We start from the raw sequence: 18,301 nt of genomic DNA, 5'->3' as shown, positions 1-18,301 counted from the left end.
GCTTTGCGTTTCTTGCAAATTTGATGAGCCTACTCTGTCATCTAAGTCTCTAGTGAAACTCAAATATTACTGTATTCCAGACAGGCTTCTTCAGAAGTTTACTCAATACATTATTGTAGTTTGATGGTTTACAAGTGCTTCTATATTTTTTCCAACCCCTTCTGCATCTATCTTACAGGGAGTGTTCTTTTGAAAGTGTTTTTCTAGCACTCCTTTGTGAATTTTGTGTATTTTAATTCTTTCTTTAACAGCATCATTGAAGTTAAGAGATGATAGATGCTGCTTCATCTGGATTCACCAAATCTATTTCTTTGTCGTATGAATAATTTAGGTTAGGTTGATGTGGTTTGCTCTTGACAAACTCACATTGACTGTTACTTACCTCTTCGCTACTTTGTAGGTGCTTGCAAATTGAATTTTGTTTCAGAGTGTCTTTCTGTGAATGGAATTAAAGTTGTCTGGGTTATAATTCCCTGACTCCTCCTTTTTCCCTTTTATAACAATAGACAGAATTGACAGAATGCCCCCGAGTTTATTTCTCTTGAATTTTGCTAAGTCAGAATGTTGGTAGTTAACATGGCAGTGTACCATTTGATTGCTTGGAGTGCTCTCTACAACCACCTGAAAGGAGTTGTAATGAGGCGGGGGTCGGTCTCTTCTCCCTTGTAGCAAGTGACAGGACAAGGGGAAATGACCTCAAGTTGCACCAGGGAAGGTTTAGGTTGGATATTAGGAGGAATTTCTTTACTGAAAGGGTTGTCAAGCACTGGAAGGGGCTGCCCAGGGAGGTGGTGGAGTCACCATCCCTGGAGGTGTTTAAAAGATGAGTAGGTGTCATGCTTAGGGACATGGCCTAGTGGCGGACTTAGGGCTGGTTCGATGGTTGGACTCGATCTTAACGTTTTTTTCCAACCAAAACCATTCTATGATTTTATGTTACTTCTTAAATGAAGTTTAGTATTCACTATTCACTTTTGGAAATGGGTATCAAAAGTGTTTTTTAATGTATTTCATTTTCCAGTTTGTGAAATTTGCCAACATTGAGGAAGACACACCTTCGTATCACAGACGCTATGACTTCTTTGTGTCTCGCTTCAGTGCCATGTGTCATTCGTGTGACCACGATCCAGAAACACAAACCGAGTAAGTGCCATTCTCCATGTATTACAGAAAACTGTCTTAACACATTAATATAGCCTGTAATACAGCTTTTATTATGCTATTTAGTGGAAAAAGTTCATTCAATAGAAAGAAAATGAAAGTCTGACTTTCTTATCTTGCAAATGTTATATGGCTAGAACTAGACTATTTAAGTGAAATTTTACCTGGATAATGCCTGCCAAATTGCATGGTTTCTCTCCAGAAAGGCACTACTTATTACTGTAAATGTGTGCGAGTTGCGTAACTCATTTGAGAAATTAATGGAGCTACGTACGTGAATAGCAAAAGCTTATTTTGAGTCTGTTATTTGAGAATTGCTCATTAAAATTGAGTTTTCTTAGATGTCTGCAGTATTATACTGTGTGTGAAACTGAAATGCCTTCATGAATTAGTATTACAAGTTTTTACATTATATAAGCACCACAGTTTTTTTTTACTTCGGCTCCCCCTAGTGATGTGTTCTTATATAAACTGTTAATCAGTGTTTAACTCCTGAGCAATTTGGAAAATTTAGACTTTTCAGATTAGATGATTTGCATCTCTGTTTTTCTCATCTTTTCTATTTCCATGCATTAAAGTGTTCAGCCAGCTATGAAAAATCCATGTGCTGAACATTTATTCAACCCTTTGGGTGTACTGTTGTTATGGTAGCTAAAATGCATAAGGATTTTTCTTACAGTGTGCACTTTCCAAACTGTATTTTCAAAACGAATGAATACTGCGTACATCACTTAGGGGGAAAAAAAAGAAAACCACAAAACCAAACGAAGACGTTCATTCCTCCTTTAGTTTTCTGGTTCATTCCTCTTTTTTTGTAATTTGCTGCTACCTTATTTGTTACCCTGTTGCTGTGCATAACGTTCTGCTGTAAACGTTCTCTCTAAAAGGGTTAGAATTAAATCTGCTTACTGCTCCTGTACTTTTCCCCTTGCCTCCACCCCCTTTCCCTTTAGGCAGATTATCTCAGTGAATGGTTTTACAGGATGACCCCATGAATTGTTTGGGGAGGAACTGAAGTAAATTGTACCTAGGGACCAAAGGCAAAGGGGATGGAAACTTCTTAAGTAGGTGTCACTAGTGAAGCAGCCACTGTGTCATGCAGCTACCTCATGACTTAGGCTTCTGTCAGGTATAGTGTATTTACCTGAAGCTGATGGTTGCAAATAGTATTCATGAATGTTTTAATGACCTTTTTGGGATTTTGCCTTTTTAGGCTTAGTGAAACTAAACCAGAAATGTTAAACTGCTTACTTACCGTAGAACATTTCGTAGGAGGTTAGGATATGAAGCTCAGCTCAGGATTTTTAATACTACTTTCACCTTCATTGCCCTTTGCAAATGAGAGGTAATATTAGTAATGAACTAGAACATGGCATGACACTACCACATCCCTCATCCATCTATCAAGTATGATTTACCACTCATTAAGAATGCCCCAAAGTAAAATATCTCAAAACTGTGATTGCCATACCAGCTAAAAAAACTGCGCTAATCTTTTGCTCTTCAAGGCTTGCACCATTATCTGTGCTTCAGTTTGCAATGTTGGTGTACCCTTAGACAGGGAGGAATTTCATCCTAGTGACATAAAACTGTACATGACCTTGGTTTAAATGTAATCTCCACCTTAATACCTATCTGAGCCTTCTTTAGAGGAATGAGATCTTTCCCGTATCTGATGAAATTTGATGCTGCACCTTCCTCAGTACTTTAACCCTCATTTTCCTACCTCCTGTATAATAGTAAGAACGTGAAATTAGTGCTAGTGGCACTCCAGTACACAAAAGTGTGGCCTTTTTTCCCCATGTGAATCAATTTTTTACTCATGTTAACCAGATATATAGTAATATAAGTTTTTTCACATCATTTTAGTCAGTTTAAATGTAGCTCTTTATGAAAAGCAATCATTCCTGGAGTTAGCATACCGGATTCACTGTAGGTACTGAGGTAATTAAACAAAACAGATGAGCTATGACTGCAGATTACAGTTCTAACGGCAGATATCACAAGTAGTCAGTACTTGGGGGCTAGGGAGTAATTCAGTTTATCCTAAAACAGACATCTGGAGTCACCGTTCACCTGTGTAGAGTTAGGTTCTGCTGAACTGACTGGCTTGAATGGGAGCTTGAACATCATCAGCAGACGTAGTCAGGTAGTGTAGGCTTCTGAGGCTGAACCTGAATATTACCTGATAAGTGAGATTTCCCTTACAGCAGGGGAAGTTAGTGCTAGTATTCAATGTAACTAAAGCCACAGTATTAGCAAAGCTTGATTAGCTTAAGGATTCATAATTAAAAAGCAAATAGATACTCTGACAGAAAAAAGTTAATTAATTTTAAATATTTAATTCATGTATAAGTTATGTATAAGATAAGAAATCCACAGCCTGAATTACAACTTTCAGGACATGATCACGTGACTGTGGTAGATACTGCTTCAGCTTTGCAAATATAATTCCACAACATTTTTCTTCAGGACTGGAATAGGTTGAGATTGTTGTACCCAGTTTCAGCTGATGGGCAGTGAATTGTATAGAGTTGATGGGTTTTTCCGCACCTGACTTGCTTTTGTATACACAGTTTGAGTGTTCATTGATCAGTGTCAGCATTATCCTTACGGATCATCTTCAGTTGTTTGTCAGCTTCCTCATGAGCTATAAAGGCATTTAAAGGCCATGTGGGGAACCTTAATGAGTTGGCCAGATTTCCAAATTGCTGCTTTTGAGACCTTAGTGGGATTCCACACAATGTACCTACTACTGCCCAACAGGTAAACAGCCATACTGGGAGGTGCTGTGTTTCTTCTTTTCGGTAACTCCTTTTTACCTTCCTTAGGATCCGAATTGCTGGAATCAGGGGCATTCAGGGAGTGGTTCGAAAAACCGTCAATGATGAACTTCGAGCAACTATATGGGAACCTCAGCACATGGACAAGATCGTACCATCATTGCTGTTTAATATGCATAAAATAGAAGATGTCGACAGGTATTTTTATTCCTGGTCGCTGGCATGGTTTTTATGCAGTCTTTGGGCTTAGTTTTTATGATGGATACCTTTTTCTTTTCTTTTTATTGGAAATAACTACTGATGTTTACTAGCTGAGTCTTCCTGAAACTGATAGCACAGCTCTGCTTAACTGCTTATAATATTTCTTTTCTTAAATTGTTTTCAACTGCCTGAATTTCACTTGTTCTAGATTCTGTCAGTTTAAAAATTGGTCCCCAAATTGTATATCCATGTTTAGAGCTCTTAAAAATTGTAAACTCTTGGTTTTGTAATATCGGATAGAGAGATCACTAAGCACAGGTTTGTAGGTGACTCAAATGATTTTGCTAGTTATATTTGTTAAAAATTGAGGTTTTAATTCCCATTTATCCATTAGTAACGTCTGTCCCATCTCCAGCGATACTTAAATTGAGGATTTAAAATGTCTTTATGTGCAGACATCCTTCTCCTCTTTTGGCTTGGATGGCTCCAAGCCTTACTACCTGCTAGGTATGCCTTCAAGAAATACCTGTGTGATAATTGATGGTGAGGATTTGCCAGTCACCTTACAATTGAAAAGTCACTTTTTTTGGTCCCTGTCTCTACTTGTGGCTTACACTATGTAGCTGTAAAAAGTATTTATTGCTAGCACTGGGAAATTTCCGTAAAACCGACTTCAGCTGTGCAAACAAGCTTGAATATTTGTTTCATGTCCAACCCTAGCTGCTTTAAAACTTGCTTGGTAAGTAGGCTTAGCAGCCTTCCTCTAACAAGAGACTCTCCGTGCCTTCACGTGACACTCGGCTTGCTAAATCTGGCAGTTTTCTCTTTTTTGATTTGTTGAATTTTATTGGTGTGGGGTTTGTTTTTTTTTCCCATTCGTTAGCCTTATTTTTCTACTCTTATTTCTAACTGTTGGTATATGTCTCTTCTCTAAAGCAAATTTTCAGGCTACATGACTAAAATCCATACTTGTCTGTCTGTCCGTGCTTTGTCTATTTACTGCATATAACTGAGGACCCACACAGTATGTATAGAAATATCTGCTTGGATTTTACATCCATTTATCTGAAACTTGTTTGAGCAAGGAAAGCCTACTTGGCCTAGGTGCCTACAGGGCATCTAGATACAGGTGGGCCCTTTCTTTTGCTACTCTTTACAGTGCCCTCAAGCATATATTTTCCCTTATATAGCAAAATTAAACTGACAACTGGAGGAAAAACTGACTGAAATAGCGTTTGGATCAACCACATAAAGCAGATCAGTTTATGTGTGCTGCAGGACTAATTTATCATTTGTTGACCAATGCAGCAATGGTGGTAGAACAACAAATCTGTCAAAAAGCAATTGCTAATTAAATATCTGATCTGGCTGCCTGAACCTTGTTCTATAATGCCCATTCAACAGTAAAAAAAGACTAATGTTTTTCCAAGTGGCAAGTATGGGCCTTGTATGATGCATATATGACAGAAAAGCTGAAAACAATATTTATAAATTGTTGATCTGCTGGCCTTAAGTGATGTTACAGACAATTCCTCATCTTGTTTTATGTGTGACTTCATATTTGTGGAGCACAAACAGAGGCATCTTGAAGAGTAGGAGTAAGAAGCATATTGTCCTGGCAGATGGACTCATGATTTGAGAAAGAGCAGAAATTCCAGAAGATACCCTCAACTTAAGTCCATAGAAAATAACCATTTTTGGTTAATGCTGAAGTTCACATAGGTGAACCTTACCTTAAAGTATAGTGTTTACTTGTGGAACCTGTATAGCTTAATTCAAGGTTCGTCTGAGTCTGTGTCAGATGGGTCACTTCTTTGGCATTAAGATTTTACCATTTAAACAACATTTTAAAAAGGTAGTTGTATTTGTGGATGCCGTTATTTGTCCATATGTCTGAATGCACATTCTAGTTGTGTGCCTATCAGACAAATTTGCAAGTGTAACATACTGTAAAAATCCGATTGTTTTTTCCTGAGTTGTACTTAAAGACCATTCTGTATTACAAAATAATTGTCATGCATACTTCAATATAGTATAATGCATTGCCTGAAAGCTTCTCCCTCCCTCCTTCGAGTTTTCTAGAAGAAAATTCAGAAGAGACAATCATTTCTGTCAATTTATGTACATCTTTAAAATTGGGAAGGGATGTATGTAATTGGCAATTGAAACAGTGTTTACACTTAGTTAGTAACTTATTCTTCATAGTAACAGCAAAGCTGAAAGTAGCAGCCTTATTTAAGACAGTGTGACACTTCAGCATTTGTTGTAGACTTACATTAGAAGGCTCTGAAGTTATCTGTAATGTTCATATAAATTCTGTTTTAGAGGCAGATGAGAATATATTTCTTTCTCAGGGTGAGTGAATCATAGTCAAACATTCCTGTAGCTAATCCATTCAAAAGTAATGGTTAAGCCTTACACTTCACATGTCCCCTCATATTTTTTGGCCAACCCTGTTTTTGTGGTATTAAAGGAGTTTCATGCACAAGGTGCTGAGTTGCTCTGAGCCACTTGAAGCCTGTGGGTAGCTGTTTGCTATGAAAACTGCTGTACTTCAAAACACCACTCCTTCCAGTTCCTCCTTGCCATCTTTTCAGACAGAAGAAAGCTGGAAGAAGCGTTAAAGGGAGTAGTTCTTGCCCACTTCATTGCAAAATGCATTTCATGTTTCACTCTTCTGAACTTCTGGTAGGACGGACAGTCTAGGTGCAGAGTAATGGTAATACTTTTTAAATGTTGCAGTTGGATTTGTCAGAGGTTTTTCTGATCTTTGTTTAAAAACCAAGTCAGTGAAACAAAATTAGTATGAATTGCTCATTGGAGTGTAGAAACTTGAAAGGCTGTACGAAGCTTTTCTTTGAAACTAAAAAGCTGAGGGTAGCTTTATATTCATTGTCTTTCATCTGATAATGCTAAGGAACTCTTATCAGTGAGAAGTACTTAGAGGTGGGTGTTGTTAAAGATCAAAAAAAATGTGATTCTTACAGCTAACCCGAGATAATTTTAAACATTCTGATGCAGTCTAAAGCTAACACTTCAGACTGGTGGTGTTGTTTAAGCCCAGCCAGCAACTAAGCACCATGCAGCTGCTTGCTCACTCCTCCCTCACAGTGGGAGGAGGAGGAGAAAATATAACAAAAGGCTCTTGGGTAGAGACAAGAACAGGGAGGGCTCACTTGCCACTTATAGTCACAGGCAAAACAGATGTGACTGGAGAAAACATCAACTTTGTTAATGATCAGAACAGAGTAGGATAGTGAGAAACAAAGCCAGATCTTAAAAATGCCTTCCCCCACCCCTCCCTTCTTGCTGGGCTCAGCTTTGCTCCCAATTTTGCTAACTCCTCCCCCTGAGTGGTGCAGGGAGATGAAGAATGGGGATTGGGATCAGTTCATCGTGTGTTGTTTCTGCTGCTCCCTCCTCCTCAGAGGGGCTCCCTCCTCCTCAGGGCTCCTCATACTTTCTTCCTACTCCAGCATGGGATCCCTTCCATGGGACACAGTTCACCATTAACTTCTCCAGTGTGAGTCCTTCCTACGGGTTGCAGCTCTTCACAAACTGCTCCAGCGTGGGTCCCTTCTGCGGGGTGCAGTCCTTCACAGCACAGGCTTCCTGCGCAGTGTCGGTCTTCTTCGGGCACAGCCACCTGCTCCAGTGTGGGCTGCTCCATGGGCTGCAGGGGATCTCTGCTCCACCGTTGTCCTGTATCGCTGCAGGAGCGCAGCCTGGTGTCTGACCACAGGCTGTAGAGGAATCTCTGCTCTGCCACACATCCTCCCCCTCCTTTCTTCACTTACTTGGTGTCTGCGTGGTTGTTTCTCTTGCTTCCCACTCCTCTCTCCACTGCTGCTTCTTTTTCCACTGGCTCCTGAAGAGCTCCTGGCTCTGAGGCTGTGGTGGTGGGGGACTGGACTGGCCCTGCCTGCTCCATGTGCTGCTACACTCCCCTTAAATATGTTATCACAGGGACGGAACCACCATTGCTGATTGGTTTGGCCTCGGACAGAGATGAGTTCGACTTGGAGCCAAGGAAGCTTCTAGCAGCTTCTCACAGGAGCCATCACTGTAGCTACGAAAACCCAATACAATTAGGAAGACTGGATTGCAATTTCTTCCTTTAACCGATTCTAAAATAAATCTCCAGGCAACGCTGAGAAGTCACCTTCTGTGCGACTGTATATACAAACAGTTAAAGGATAACTTATTTTTACTGCATTTTAACCAGACTTCTTCCAGACAGACTGGCTCTGTGTGTGGGTTTTGCCACCTGCTGTCTTCCATGCCCCCCCCCCCCCCCACCCCTTTAAAATGCTGCTGCGTTCAGTGTCAAAACAGCAATGGGGATGACAGGGCTGCACAGAGAAAGATGCTCGTCTGTCTGGAGCAATCCAAGTAGCACAGGAAACAAACTGGGGAGACTGAGGGGCACAGCAGTTGGATAAAGCTGCAGTTTAGTTGTATCCATGGAGGATTATATGTGAACTGTCATGCCTCTTAAAATTCTAATCATTGTGCGTTTGTAAAACCGTTTCTCCTTGCTTATCTAACAGGGTGCCTGAGGCCTTTTTATTATTAAAATCTGACAAGCTAGCAATTTTATGGTAACTTCTGAAACACTGATGTTAGCAGAGGCAACAGGATTTTTATATTGCGCCTTTCAGAGTGCATTAGTCTTGAAACACTGGAAAATCTTTTGCTACCAGAAGATAATACAACTATGATTTTTTATGTTATTTTGACAAGTGGCATTTCTTTATTTGACTTCTTAGAGTGCTCTAAAGCTGTGGTTTTATGAGGATGAGGTGTGAACGTTAACTAAAGCTGATTCTCTTAGTGAACACTATTAAACACTCACAAGCTCGCACTGCAGAACTGAAACTATGTTTAAGGTTTTAGTAGAGTCTAAAATAAAGCTTCTAATGCATAGTTGCATAATCTAGGGGAATGAATCCTCACTCAAGTTTCTATGATATGTTTTGTGCAAAAAAATACTTGACACCTATAGGTACAGTACTTCTTGATAGGTAATATTGCACCTTAGAGGAAATTGGTTTTTTTCCTTCTTTCTCAGTCTTACACCTCTCAGCTGCTCGTTTAAAAATAAATATTAGTACCAACTTAATGATGTAATGTCTGAAGCATTTAAATTCAGAAATACATTTCAAATGCCTCTAACTTGCTGTAGTAATTCAGGTCTCTGTGTGATGAAAATGAGGTGGCTTTGGCCAAAGAAAAAAAAGATCAACAACCCAAAAAATGAGCCAAAAACGATTATCAAGGCCTGTGTCAAAAATGAGAAGTGGAAGACTAGAAGCTCTTCTGGAAAAGCTCTACCTTTCTCTTTTTACAGTGCAGATGCTGATTTTAGTTATTCCAAGGTGAGGACAGACTGTTCCCTTCAAAACTGAGTCGTAGAATTTGGGCCTCAGTAGGTTTCAGTCTGTCCAACACAGAGTGTGTTTCCTGTAGTTCTGCTTCTCTTGTGTCTGGACTCTGTCTTTTATTCATTACTCTTACTCTCTTTTGTACCATGTTGGGTTTAAATAATCAGCCTAATTCCCAGTCACAAAGAGTGACAGTATTTGAACTTTGCAGAAGTTTGGTCATTGCTGCTGTCATTACTATAAAACATTAAAGCCTTGCTTTGCACTGCAGTTTTTATTAAGTTGTAATTTAATTCCTTCCTAATTTAAAATAATTTCTACTTTAGATTAAGTCATTCATTGTGATATTTTAGCACCTTAAGAAATAGTAGCTGTGGTAGTAATAAATACTTACTCCACTCACTCACTGCTTTTTTCCTCTCCCTCCTATCATGTCATTATTTTTATTGTTCTTTACTCTCAGTAGTACATTTCTATGATTGAAACATCTGTAATCTTCTTGTTAAAGGACAAATTTCTCAGTAAAAGTTACAAAGTTTAACACTCTTCATGGTTATATTTACCTGATGCAAAGTTGGACAGTCTGTATATTTTCGTTGTAATGATTTTCCTACTAAAGAAAACAGTTGCTATGTTTCTTTTTCAGAGTAATGCTTTTAGGGAAACAAGAATCCTCCTTCAGAACAGGCCATCTTTATAAATACAGTATGGGGAAATTAACATGAAAATCTATGTCTTAGAAGATATATGTTAATATGTATAATAATAATTCCAAATGTGAAAGGTGTTTGGTTCTCAGCCGCTCCTCCCTCCTCACATGTCTCCCTGCTCCAGTGCCGGCCCTTCCCCAGGCTGCAGTCCTTCAGGGACAACCTGCTCCTGCCTGGGCTCTCCACTGCTGCAGCTCCTGCAGGAAATATCCCCTGCTGCAGCGTGGGGCCCTCCCCGGGCTGCAGGGTGGGTCTCTGCTCCAGCAGGGTCTCTCCAGGGCTGCAGGGGATCCCTGCTCCGGGTCTGCAGCACCTCCTGCCCTCCAGTGGCCTTGGGGTCCCCTTGCTGCTGCTCCCTCCTTGGCTTCCTCCTCCTCTGCCTGTGCCGCCTTTTGTCCTTTCAGAAACCTGTTTTCTTCCCAGCTGGTGCCCCTAGCTTGGCTGAGGTCTCAGCTGTGTCCTGTGGTGGGGCCGGTGGAGCCAGCTGGGACCAGTTGGGACCAGCTGTGTCCAGCACGAGGCAGCTGTGGTCTCTCCCCGCAGAGATCCCCCTGCAGCCCCCATGCTACCAATACCTGAGCACAGACACTTCATGCAATCCTCTCCATAGTAATACTGGAGGACAGTCAGTTAGAAGGTGACTAACTTGTACAATATTTAGTCAAAGGTAACTGTGTGGGTGATAATGTTCTAATTAGTTCAATCAGATGTTTTTGTCAACTCACAAGCCATCTGTTTCTGCAGAAGTCTTGGAGTTTGTTTGACACTCACCCACACAGTGTGGATTCAGTAGTGGGCAGGTGAATGAGATCATTAGTCTGAACAAAATGACTAAGATTCTGCCTAACTTTTTGCATGGTTTCATGGCCTTCATCCATTGTTACCAGTGGGTAATTGTTAAAAATGCAGTGGTTAACAAGTTAAATTAGTATTGACAACATTCGTTTTGCCATAGAAATATTTACTAATACAGTGGTCAGTACTGAGCAAACAGATGATGATCTGTAGTCCTGCTATAAGAGAATAAAGTGTTTTATTCGGAATTCAGGTTTGAAGCACATTTGAGGTACAGTTCTTGCCTAGATTAAGAGTGTGCCTCACAAATGTTGTAGAACCAAGAATGTGTTACGGTAAGGAAGATGAAAATTAATCAGTAGTAAATTCAATGTTCTTTTGTCTTATTTCAGCCGAATAGGTCCTCCATCCTCTCCCACAGGAGGCGAGAAAGAGGAAAACCCTGCTCTGCTGGCTGAGAATTGTTTCAGGGAACTACTAGGACGAGCAACCTATGGAAATATGAATAATGCTGTCAGACCAGTTTTCGCGTAAGTTGAAAATTCATGGAAGGTCTTATCTTAAGAATTTTTTAAATGTAATCCTCTAATTATGTCGCATTAATTTTCTTCTTCCTTTTCAACCCAAAGATTTCTATTAAGTTATTCATATTTCTTAAAAAAAATACCCCTGTTTTAATCTTATCTCTTTGTTGCCTGTCTGTTGACTTGAACACAGTTTTGGAGAAATGTGTGTCCTATTTTACTGATTTTAGAAGTGCAAGATAGTGATTTGGATGGCTTGTTGCCTCAGCTGGCCTGTCTTTTGAATGTGAAACTGTTTATTCAAGATGTTAATGTCCCATAGATGACTGTTGGGGTCAGTTAAGAGATGAGCCAAGTAAAATACAAGAATAACAAAGGAATACTGTGCCCAGATTAATGCATAAAGTTAAGATTTCTACTTTCTTGCAGTTTTCTTCGAAGATGTGTTTTGATATTCTGTGTGGAATATCTTTAATAGCTCATTTAGTAACGATTGGCAGATGTGCACACAGTGTGCACATTATGCACAAATACACACAGTACAAATTATAGCTGATTTATTAACCATCAAGTTCAGCGCTTTTCAGTTCCCTGCAGTCGTTTGAATCATTTTTGTACCAGGGACATTTCCCACAAATAATTCCCAGTTCTCTAGAACAGCATTAGTACTTGGTTTGGGGTTTCAGAACGTATCACACCTGCATTTGCTGTGGCAGATCCAAAGGTTTATGTATTCCAAGTATTATTTCCAGCTTAATTTCTTTTCTTACCCTTTGCGATCCTAAGGAGCCACTTGAGTCTTTGTGCACCTCTACGTGCCACATGCTGCGTTTGTGCACTGAAATCAGTAGATTATGGCCAGTTACTCAGAATACATTACCTCTTCTATGAGTAGAGAGTCCTTGTTGCCACTGTTTTTGTATTCCATTTTGAGGAAGAATTGCCAAAGAAGTTTATCTTTCTATACATAACTGCAGTAAAGGTTTAGTGTTTTTGAGGAACAGAGATGCGGAAAATGCAATTTCCAAGCTGCTTTTCCTAAACAAAATGGGGATACTCTATCTAATCAGCTTCAATTTGTGAATTAGCAGAACTAGTAAAACGAAATTTTGAGATAGTGAGTCCATTGCACTTCATCTGATTGGAAAACTTTGACTTGGTCTATGTATATTTTATTAGAAAACAGTTTTTCCTAATGGTTTTCAACCATTTCACAACTTTTAAGAACACTCTGGAAATAAAGATAAAGCCACTTATTACATACAGTGGTGATACTTATGATGCAAATTCAGTTCCCCCCTTGAAGGCTTGTTTCGTGTGGTGTTGGAGTATTGGTCAACATGCTGTCACTTCCTTGCAAAGCTGAGAGAAAAAGGCTTCTTGCATTGTGAGGCTGAGTACATTCGAAAATTGAAGGTTTTAAATACAATGAAGATAGTTGAAATCTGAAGTCAGTCTCCTGATACGGGTTTGGATTGACCTTAATTCTCCTTGCCTTTGGCAGGAAAATCTCCATGGTTATAAGCATCTCTACATTTAGAAATTCTCAAATTCTCATTTTTAATGAAATCTGACAGATCAGTCTGGCAAACTGCTTAATGAAAGACAAAAATTTTAGACTAATATGGTAAGAAAAATGTTGGGTTTTGTATCAACAGTCACAAGCTATTTAGACTTCCGTAGCATGAATTTGCAGTGGTGAATAGATGAGGCATATCCGGAGGGATACAGAAATGTAGTGACTATAAACAACTTCCCAAGTACAAGTTACAGCCTATTCATCTCACTGTATTTCCATTCTTGAGAGTTATCACATCATCTATGCCAGGGTTTTAAATATCAAAGGACCGGTGCTCAATATTCATTCAGCAAACATGATGCATGGGAAGATTATTTTGTATATTTCCATACACTCCTCAGTTCTGCTTTCTAATCACCAGTATCAGTTTTTCATTTTGTACTCTAAGGATTGCTTGCATGTGTGACAATGTGAAGGAGTTCAAGGCCTGTTAGTGGCTCTCATTCCATAAAGCAGTAATTTGCACCATTAGTTCTGCTGTTCCTTTTAATTTGAGAAATGTGGTTGTGCACATTTGCTCCATATTTGCAGCAAATCTTAATGGAAGGCAGAGTTTGGCATTTGTTAATCCAGTGATGAATTGCTTTGCAACCTTAGTTGAATATTCTTTATTAAAAGAAATGTAATTGGAAAAAAGGTTGGCAAGATGTGACTTGATTTTAGCTAAACTAAATGCACTGTGCTGAAAATACCATTTACCTCTTTTACATAAACAAAACTACATTGAATGCACTGCCTGCATTATGACAAGTAAAAAATATCATCTACAGTAATCGATGTTCTTTTTCTTAGAAGGAAAATTCCAGTACACAAAGTGTGCTGCTCATTGAGCTATTACACAAAACGTTAACCTAGGCTGTCTGCCCCCTGCTGTCCCATCAGTTCAGCTACCTGAAAAGGGTTTTTTTAAAAAAAACTTGGTAGAAGTGACCACAGGCTGCCTAAATGGATCTCTGGGGCAGGTAAAGAGGAACTGTCAAGGATAACAGAGAATGTGTGCTACCTGAAAGGTGAAAAGCATCAGTTCCAGTCAGGAGAAGATAGTGGAGAGTATGATTTTGTATTTGATGACATAAAACCAAAATAGGTTAGTTAAAATAAGCTGTCATGTACAAGAAATGATGGACTATACTGGGATGATATTAGGGAGAAAGAAGACGTGAATAAATATATTTTGAGCCACTAAACCTTGAAGGATTTGAAGAGGTAATTTTGTTTGTCTTTCTACCCCGGGGCAGGGTTAAATATGCCTCTGTGTTTGGAATGTGCACAGGAAAGGCAGCAATCCCCAACAGGTGGCCCAGTTTAATATTTAGTAGTGCAAATATGCTGTTATCTTTCCATACAAACACCTCTAAAATTCCGTAAGGATTTCTATTAAAGGTATGTAATGTGTCAAAATGGCAGTATACTTTTTTCAGCTCTGACTGCAAGATAATTTAGGGCACAGGAAAGGTTAGTTTTGTACTGGCTGGTTTAATCAACCTTGAAGGGGACCTGTGTACTCAGCTGGGTCACTGGGCTGGTAGCAGCTGGCCAGTGAGTTCAGAGACCTCCAGATTCCAGGCAAAGTAAGTTGATGCATCCATCAATCCTCACCTGTTCAGAGCACTGACTCCTTTCACCTGTGTGCTTTTGAGTTCATTACTTGAAGGATCTTTATATGCTTACTACCTTCTTTGAGAAAGGCCAGATCAATAATGATTCTGTAGCTGCGATACCTATTTAGAAACATTACTTAAATTCAGTTTCTGTAAGAAACTTTTTTGTGGGTTTTGGGCTTTGTTTTGGTTGGGTTTTTTTCTGTGGTGGTGGTGTTGGTTGGTTGGTTGGTTGGGTTTTGTTTCTTTTTCTGTAGGTAATTCCAATTAGAAAGCATCCCAAATTACTTTAATCAATCTTTTAGTTTTAAAAATGTATTTATTTTTGTCATGCTTTTGCAGGTACTTAGGTCTCCTTTTTTGAAAATTTGATGTGTGCCCTAGTCATAGCTTTCAGCTTAGTGCTTAAGTGGAATTTCTTTGCTTGACATGGACAACAGTTTTTCATCAGTGGTTCCTGTCCCATTTAAAGAGAAACTGATGCATTTATTGTTCTGATTCTGTTTTGATATTTCCTGCATGAAGTGTTGAAATGCTTCAGAATGATAAAGGAATATATACACAGAGTAGCTTTTTTTTTCCATTTATATTATTCATGAAACCACTGTGAAAATGGAAATAGTTTATAGAGTCTCTCTTCTGGATGTAACATTCAGCCATAATTATTTTATAGCACCTGATTCAAAACAAATTCTTTATCTTATTTAGAGTAGAAGTTTGTCAAGGTGTTATAACCATCTTCCTCAGTGTGTCTCTCTCATGTAAATAAGCGTATAATGTCACAGCCATTTTTATGCGTACACTTTGTATGAAAACTGTGTATTCTTAGCTGTATATCTTTGATATGAGTAGGTTCCTTAAATTTCTGACACTAGAATATCAGGAATTTCTGTTAGAGCCAGATGTTCTGTGATCACATCCTAATCTTTGAAAACAGCTGGATTTCTGAAGTTCTGATTTTCTGATCTAAGGTAGTAAGTCATTGTTTAGACATTTTATGTAAGGAAATAGTCCCTTTGAGGTGAATTTTGAGAAAACTGTAAGATACTGGTTATTATACCTGTGGAATGTCATTATTTCATGTCCTTTAATTTTTTCTTACAGGCATTTAGACCATCACAGGCTATGGGATCCCAATGAATTTGCTGTTTCCTGCTTCAAAATCATCATGTATTCTATACAGGTAGGATTTTCTCCAGGGACTTTTTTTTAACTTGCATACATGTTTCAAGCACATGAGACAGGTTTAAATGCTCACCTCACCAAGATAGTGATAGAAAGTAGATGAAGTCAAAGAATTCAAAAGATCCCTTTCCATAACTCCTTAGCCTTATTCTTCTTGGACTCAGTGATCTTAAAAGTCTTTTCCAACCTAAACGATTCTGTGAGTAAGAAGAGTAGGAACGTGGTCGTTACTGTAGCTGAATGCTGTATGGGTTTATTCTTATGAAATCACAGATGAAGCTTTTCTTTCCATTTCTTTTTTAATAGGCACAATATTCCCATCATGTAATACAAGAAATTCTTGGACACCTTGATGTTCGCAAAAGGGACTCACCGCGAGTTCGTGCTGGCATTATTCAGGTTCTTTTGGAAGCAGTTGCAATAGCAGCTAAAGGATCAATTGGTAAGTCGTCTTAAATTAAAGGCATCAGGCCAGTGGATATATTTGAAGGGTGGTGCTCATTTTTCCTTTGTTTTCAGACTGAACAAAAGCATATATTTTGAAAAGGTTTTGTTTTTATTGATTTTTTTTTTCCTCCTTTCTGCTGATAAAAGGCTTGAACTCTTACTTGGTTTACCATTACTCAAATGTACTTACTTGGTCTTTTGACTTTTATAATCCTTTGCATTGAAAAAATGAGTAAATGTGTTTTTACAGCCTTGTGAAAGACAGGAATTTATCTTTGGTAAGAAGTCACAAAGTCTGAGAGCACTGTGTGTGATTCTACAAAAATGTCAATAGCGCTGTCTCTGTGATACAGCTGCTGTGAGATGAACGGTAATGTGGGAGTCTACAGCTGAATGCTCTTTGAGAAATTATACCTTAGTAACTGTGAAGCAGCTGGAATAAGGTGAACTATGTCATTTAAGGTAGCATCGCATAGTTCCTTGAAGTGAGAGTAGTTATGAAAATGTGTACACACATGTGCTCTGCTGTTGTTTTTCTTTGGTCTCCTGAAACGTTATTGCTTTGCTTTGTTAGCTTGAGTCCAAACCTGTCTTTTCTCTTTATACAAGACTCACTTACATGCACGGACTTGTGAAGTCTTCTACCATGTTATGAAAAGAGCCCATAATTTTACCCAATATATAGAACTGGATTTTAGTAGCAGGTTTTGAAATAACTGAAATTCAGGTGCAAATACCTGCAGATTAACCCATTCTTGATGCTTAATTTCTGCAACCACTCATATCTTCAATGGAAAACTTGCATGGTGGGTTAACTCTGGCCGACAGCCATTTGCTCACTCCCCTTTGCCACAGGATAGGGAGAAGGTAGAAGGAAGGTGAGAAGTCTCATGGTTGAAGATGAAGACATTTTAATGGGTGAAGCAAAAGTTTTGTGCATAAGGAGAGCAAAGAAATTTATTCAGTACTTCCCATTGACAGGCAGCTATTTAGCCACCTCCTGGAAAGCAGAGCCTCAGCACTCATAATGGTTACTTGAGAAGACAAATGCCATATGAACAACTATCCTCCCTTCCTCCTCTTTTCCTTCAGCTATTATTGCTGAGCATGATGTTACATGGCATGTAATATCCCTTTAGTAGGTATGGATCAGCTGTCCCAGCTTGTCTCCTCTCAGTTCCTTGCATGCCCCAGCCTACTTATGTAGGGACAGAGTAGGGAAAAAAAAAGCGCCTTGACACTTGCTAGTGCTGTTTAGCAACAGCTGAAACACTTGTATGTTGTCAACACTTATCTTAGTCATAAATCCAAAGCACAGCATCCCAAGTTAACTCCATCTCAGCCAGACCCCATACAACTTCATAGTAGTGGATTACTCATATATTTCAGACTAGAAAAGGGTAGATTTAGGCTGGATATCAGGTAAAAGTTCTTCACTATGAGCGTGGTAGATCACAGGAACAGGTTAGCCAGAGAGGTGGTGGAGGCCCCATCCCTGGAGATATTCAAGGTCAGGCTTGATGAGGCTGTGAGCAACCTGATCTGGTAACATTGTGCCTGCTCACTGCAGGGGGGTTGGACTGGATGAGCTTTAAAGGTCCCTTCCAACCCAATACATTCTGTGATTCCATACCTGACAGCATTTCCTAATTCTACAGTAACTTCTAAAATACCGGATTGTAGGAACATTTTGAAAATTTATTTGTAGGCCACATCCTTCAGGCAGTGTATTTCACTTGTTCTTTGCATCTTAATCATATTTAACCTGAAAAAGGACTGAAGTGGTTAATACTTGTTTTCTTGAGGCATCTTTCCATTGACAGGTGCAATAATTGTTGTGTGTTGTTTCCAGGCCCAACAGTTCTGGAGGTTTTTAATACCTTGTTGAAGCACTTGCGCATCAGTGTTGACTTTGAGCTGGGTGATAGGCG

General features: G+C 39.2%; 1 protein-coding gene across 1 annotated transcript in view; it reads left to right on the top strand.

Moving 5' to 3' along the window:
* Window positions 1-1,021: 1,021 nt before the first annotated feature.
* The window catches only part of EFR3A (EFR3 homolog A (S. cerevisiae)), a gene marked incomplete at its 5' end in the record, with an annotated part of 38,772 nt that continues 21,492 nt past the window's right edge, over window positions 1,022-18,301 (top strand). Inside the window, 6 exons of the mRNA XM_010185393.1 lie at window positions 1,022-1,143; window positions 3,993-4,142; window positions 11,427-11,564; window positions 15,843-15,921; window positions 16,230-16,365; window positions 18,223-18,291. Coding sequence (XP_010183695.1) covers window positions 1,022-1,143; window positions 3,993-4,142; window positions 11,427-11,564; window positions 15,843-15,921; window positions 16,230-16,365; window positions 18,223-18,291 — 694 coding nt within the window. The remainder of the gene's footprint in view (window positions 1,144-3,992; window positions 4,143-11,426; window positions 11,565-15,842; window positions 15,922-16,229; window positions 16,366-18,222; window positions 18,292-18,301) is intronic.

The sequence above is a fragment of the Mesitornis unicolor genome, unplaced genomic scaffold (genome assembly GCF_000695765.1).
Source record: "Mesitornis unicolor isolate BGI_N332 unplaced genomic scaffold, ASM69576v1 scaffold2655, whole genome shotgun sequence".
Lineage (NCBI taxonomy): Eukaryota > Metazoa > Chordata > Aves > Mesitornithiformes > Mesitornithidae > Mesitornis > Mesitornis unicolor.
The sequence above is the reverse complement of the archived record's forward strand: the minus strand, read 5'-3'. Positions and strand labels throughout refer to the sequence as shown.